This window comes from Rosa rugosa, chromosome 5, assembly GCF_958449725.1.
Source record: "Rosa rugosa chromosome 5, drRosRugo1.1, whole genome shotgun sequence".
NCBI classification, from domain to species: domain Eukaryota; kingdom Viridiplantae; phylum Streptophyta; class Magnoliopsida; order Rosales; family Rosaceae; genus Rosa; species Rosa rugosa.
Genome location: NC_084824.1, coordinates 19473180 through 19478663, shown reverse-complemented (window position 1 = coordinate 19478663; position 5484 = coordinate 19473180). Strand labels below are relative to the sequence as shown.

The following is a 5484-nucleotide window of genomic DNA, read 5'->3' as shown; positions in this document are numbered from 1 at the left end:
TGGGAGAGATTAGGTGAAAGAGTGATTGAGGAGTAAAAAAAAACCGAAAATCTTTCAAGGATTCGCTTAAGGAGCTTGAAGCTAATATTCAGTTCGCCAATACTTTGTAAGACTCTTTTTAGTCTTTTCTTTTGCTCAATCTTCATCCATAGTTCATTTTTCTCAGTTACATGGATTGATTCTGGGTGATACCCAAGTTTGTTTGTTTGTCAAGATTTTGATGGAATTTGGTCATCTTGGGAATTTGATCTGTCTAATTTTGCTTTCGAAATTTAAGTTTTCTGTCCCATTTCATGTGCTATGCAAGATTAGCTTTATAGTTTGTACATGTTGAACGTCTGGATAGTTGTGTAAATGAAAAAATATAAAGGAGTGAAACGTTGATTTGTGCTGATAGAACAGAGTATTAGAATGGTTTGAGGAATTAAGTTTACTTCAGCCACAAACAAACATGCTATGATTTTGTATTAGAATTCATATCAAATTACAGTCTCAATAAAAGTATCCTATTTCAATTACAATTTGAAACAGAAATCCACTCTTTTAGCATTGTAAAACCCATTCAGAAGCCAAAATCAGAACAGTCATCTAGAGTCGATGTGTGGTAATTTTTCTTTTAGTTCTTGCCAATTGTTTTTTCCCAAGTGCTGTGTAAGTGAACTACGACTAAAGTGATCCATGGAATTTGAACCGTTAATCACTTATTTTTTGTTGGGGTTATAGGATGTCCATTTGTTGTATATATGTTGATTCATGACTTAATAATTACTCAAGTATGATAACTGGGGTAAGGTGAACATATATATAATCAGGAAGCTAGCTACTAATTATATTTTGGTATTTTATGTTTGTTAGATTTGAGAGGTTTAGACTTCAACCATGCTCCATTTTCACCAGTTTGGGATCTGAAACCATGAGTCCTCACCTGTTTGTTCATGTTTATGCTTTCAAATGTAGTGATTTGAAACCATGAGTCCTCACCTGTTGAGTCACACAAAACTTCCCTTTTGAGTGATCACTTGATATGCAACTACAATGTTTTGACCTGAATGAGTAGTAGGGGGGAGTCGGGAAACAAGATATGATTTTCTGTTTTCATATTTATAGCATATGCATGTTCTGTTGGATTTTGCATTGATTGTTTATTTTGCATCTAATATATGGTAAAAGCATTGAAAATAGAACTACATCATTCTCAGGCTATAATTAAAGAGTTGGTACATGAAAAGCAATGGGATAGGCGAGAAATGGATGATTGATGAAGCAAGTTTCAGACCAGAGTCGAATCAAAGCTGCTGTCCAGTTGGCTTGGGATGACCTAGAAGGTGAAAGGAAGTTGAGAAAGCATTCAGCCGCACTTCCGCACGCGCGATAGCGCGTGCAGGAAGGCTAGTAGATATAAAGTTCGGTGTAATTGAGAAGGAAGAAATTGGTTACCAAATTGCTATGAACTACAGGCCGCCCCACAATAATTATCATGGACAATATAATCATTAATTCATTATGGTCCTTAAATTGAATGCTTCAGGGAAGTGAGCAGGGACGAACTGTTTGACAAGTTGGACACCCGTAAATTGAATGCACATTTAAAGGCACTGATGCCCGGCCTTAGAGCTGAAGTATTGCGTGCATACAATGTGTCTGACACATTGGATAAAATAGTAAGTGACTTAGTGCTGCCATCACTGATTTTGAACCTTGTACTTTTGGCTATGCTAAATTGTACATGTTGGGAAAAAAAATTTGTCACATATCTTTGCCTTATATAGTCTTAAACTTATGTCATCATCCCCTTGTTGTAGCGATTCCTACTTTCTTGTTTCCTTTGTCCTTCTGACACCAAGGAGGTGAAAGACAGTCAATTAAGAAATAAATGAGCTAGTCATACACTAAATATCGGTATTGTTGTAGGAGAATTGTAATTATGTTTATTATTGATAATAGGAGCCCTTTAAATAGGGAGTTACAAGGTATACAAAAGGTAATAGAATCCGAATACAATTGAATACCTAGAGCACTTTCCTATTACAACTCTAAACCCTAGTTTGTAGAGGCACACATTATGTCGACATCCTTCAACACTCCCCCTTGTGCCGCTCAAACTTGGCAATGACGCTTTGATTGTTGCCTCGTTAAAAACCTTGCTAGGTAACAAAAACCCTGTGGGAAAAAAATAACCCTGGTCGAAGGACAAAAAGAGCACAACACGTCATTCACTCTTCGAGATCTAACATGTAGACATCATACCTCCCCCTGATGTCCATATCTCCCCCTGATTGCTACAATCATGGGAGTTCGGATAACTTCCTTAATCCGATGCTCTTCACATGTTTCTCGAAGGTGGATTTTGGTAACGACTTAGTAAATAAGTCCGCTACATTATCCTCAGATCGGATTTGGTTCACTTCAATATTTAGAAGTGCCTGTTGTTGCTGATTGTAAAAGAACTTAGGCGATATATGCTTGGTGTTGTCACCCTTGATGAAGCCTAACTTCATTTGCTCAATACAAACTGCATTATCTTCATAAATGCATGTAGGTTCATCTGTGGTAGACTTCAAACCACAAGTTCCTCGAATGTGTCTAACTATAGACCTTAGCCATATGCATTCTCGCACAGGTTCATGTAGAGCAATAATCTCTGCATGATTTGAGGAAGTAGCAACAAGGGTATGCTTTGTAGACCTCCAAGATATCGCAGTGCTTCCCATGGTAAAGACATAACCTGTTTGGGAGCGACCTTTGTGAGGGTCAGAGAGATACCCTGCATCAGCAAAACCCATCAAGACATCGTTGTCATTTTGATGGAGGGGAGGAGGGGCACGGACAGTGGCGTTTTGCCTTGTGGAGTCTGATCCCACACTTCCGTTATTTCTTTTCTCTCTGTAGGGATAAAACAAGTCCATATCTATCATACATTTTAAGTAACGAAAGATTGTCTTTATATATCCAGTCCAATGGCGTTGCGTTGGCGCAGGGCTACATCTAGCCAACAAGTTCATAACAAATGAGGTGTCCGGTCTTGTATTGTGTTAAGTACATTAATGCACCTATTGCACTTAGGTAAGACACTTCTGCCAATTAACACGTCTTCGTCATCATCCCTCGGACGAAACGTATCCCTCTTAGGGTCAAGACTACAGACGACCATGGGAGTGCATCTTTGACTTTATCAAAATGCAAAGCATTTATTGACACGGTATTCAGATTCTAAATCTAGACAAAATCGTGTTCTCCCAAGGTCCTTCATCTCAAACTCGGATTTCAGGTGTTCAGCGGTTTCCCTTAACTCTCAAGGGTTCCAATTATGTTTATCAACATAAACTGTGACAATTGCAAATCCAGAACTTGTCATGAAAACGCAGGGGCATAGTTCATCATATCCCTTCCCAATCAAGTAGTCACTTTAGTGAACGTTTCACCCTCATTGCAAACGCGCTCCGTGGTCAAGAGCCACTTGATTTGGGTAAATAAAGTCCACAAGAACCTTCATTATATTCCGTATCTAGATCCCCATAGAGATACGTAGTAACCACGTTCGTAAGCTGCATGTTCAGTTATTTGGAAACTACCAAACTGACAAGGTAGTGGAGTGTAATGACATCCATTACGAGAGAATATGTCTTCTCGTAGTCGATTCCAGGGCGTTTTGTGAGAAGCCTTGTGCCATATGGCGAGATTATCACCTCTTTTTCTCATCACGCTATCTAACGAAGACATATTATGTTTCAGGTTGATATCATCTCTAGTCATAAGCACAATATCACAGAATCTTATAGTGCACAATTTGATAGCTTAATGGAGAAGATCGGTGAGCTTCAGGTATGACCTTAATTATCTGGGACTTATTGGCATCCTTAGGATCTCATGCTTAAAAATGGTAATTAAGGTAATGGAAGACGAAATAAAAACAGTAACCTCTTTGAATATTTTAGTATTGACGTACATTAATATGGGAGATCTTAGATAGTCCATGACTTATAACACCTTTACCAATCTGATTGTCTTCTTTAGTTTCTTGTGGCCATGCCCTTCCTTGCCATCTACCTGTTTTCAGTCTCATGTTATAGTGATTCTTAATATTCCTTTTCTCTTTGTTCTTATGGCAGTTGAGCAAGGGGACTTTAGAGGGAGATGTTTCAGAGAAACTTGATGTTTATGCCCGTGCAAACAAGGAGGTAAGAATCCCTGGAGAATTTGCACTGACCAGCTGGTTCTACTGGTCTCTCAATTTTGCGGGATAGATGCTTAACTGTTGCCATTTCACTTTGCAGGTTGCTGTCACTTGTAATCATCTGCGCAGTATCTCAAAGACTGATAGTGAACAAACCCCTAGGTTAATGCTGAAGATTTAGGAGCTTCTGGTAATGCATGAAAATTTATCTGGTGCTCATGCGTGAAAACCTAATAATATTGTTGATTGAAATGCATGTCCATTTCTGTTTGGGATGTAGGACATTTTGACAGAGCTGAAAGCATAATTGGACGGGGTAGAAGAAGAAGAGTCCCCAGCGACAGATCTTATGGAAAACGAAAGAGAGACTCGGCCCGGGAAGAGTAATTTCATTTGTTTGCTTCTCTAATTTGCACCAACTTTCCATCTTGTGTGGATGCTATGGTGGCTCATTGCAATTTTTCATTTTAATACAGGTTAGAGCGGAAGATAGCACAAATGACTAATCGGATTGCAAGTATCAAAAGGATTATTATCAGTCAGAATGAGGACATTGAAATAGTGAATAAATTGCCAACAGCCACATTGATTGATCCTAGAATCACTATTGCATGGTGTAGGATGTAAGAATTATTTTGTGGACTCATTCTTATTTATATAAGTAATTACAATAACAAGTTAATGACTTAAGAATGAAGTGACTGAGATTGCTTAGAGATTCTAATCCTGTTACAATATAGATATTGTGTCTGCATCTAAATTGATTAGGGAATTAATATACTTGAATATCGAGTAATGTATATTGATACATAATATAGAGGAGTAATTGTTTTAGTATTAGGATTACTTTTATGGGAAGAATCCTAATATCAACCTCTATATAAGTCGAGGTCCCTGCACTCTCTAAACAATGAGTTCTACAGTCACTCGCCCCATTGAGAGTAATTCAGACTTAGAGACTTGCAGAAGACTAAGACTTGCACTAATGACGTTCGACTTGATTATTCTCCACTTCAGGTATGTGCCTTGTTCTTATGTTAACATATAGTATGTTTAGCATGCCTTCAGTTCTTGTGTTTATATACTTGTGATTGTGTAACATAGATGATCATTCAGTACTAGATGACATGTGGTATCAGAGCCACTTTCACAAGTTTGTAAACCACTTTGAAAATTATGCATGCTAGAATTTTTATACAAATTGAAAACGTTGTCATAACCTAAACAAAAGAAGAACTTGAGCTTGCCTTTAGTTTCTGACCCGATTTGCAAACACTCGGAGCCTAAGGCATATATCTATTCGTTTCACT

The 5484-nt window shown here is 38.0% G+C and overlaps 1 protein-coding gene across 1 annotated transcript; it reads left to right on the top strand.

Moving 5' to 3' along the window:
- The first annotated feature begins 1598 nt into the window (after window positions 1-1598).
- Window positions 1599-4801, top strand: LOC133711309 (DNA topoisomerase 1-like). The gene is made up of 5 exons (XM_062137450.1): window positions 1599-1661; window positions 3733-3822; window positions 4110-4178; window positions 4275-4336; window positions 4651-4801. The coding sequence occupies exons 1-5, from the start codon at window positions 1599-1601 to the stop codon at window positions 4799-4801; spliced, it is 435 nt and encodes a 144-aa protein (XP_061993434.1).
- The last annotated feature ends 683 nt before the right edge of the window (window positions 4802-5484 follow it).

Bases quoted from the DNA above. Each gene is read 5' to 3' on its own strand.
- LOC133711309 (XM_062137450.1), top strand. From the start codon at position 1,599: ATGCCCGGCCTTAGAGCTGAAGTATTGCGTGCATACAATGTGTCTGAC. The intron at 1,662-3,732 runs GTAAGTGACTTA...ATTATGTTTCAG, and splicing joins CTGACACATTGGATAAAATA to GTTGATATCATCTCTAGTCA. The intron at 4,337-4,650 runs GTTAATGCTGAA...ATTTTAATACAG, and splicing joins GATAGTGAACAAACCCCTAG to GTTAGAGCGGAAGATAGCAC.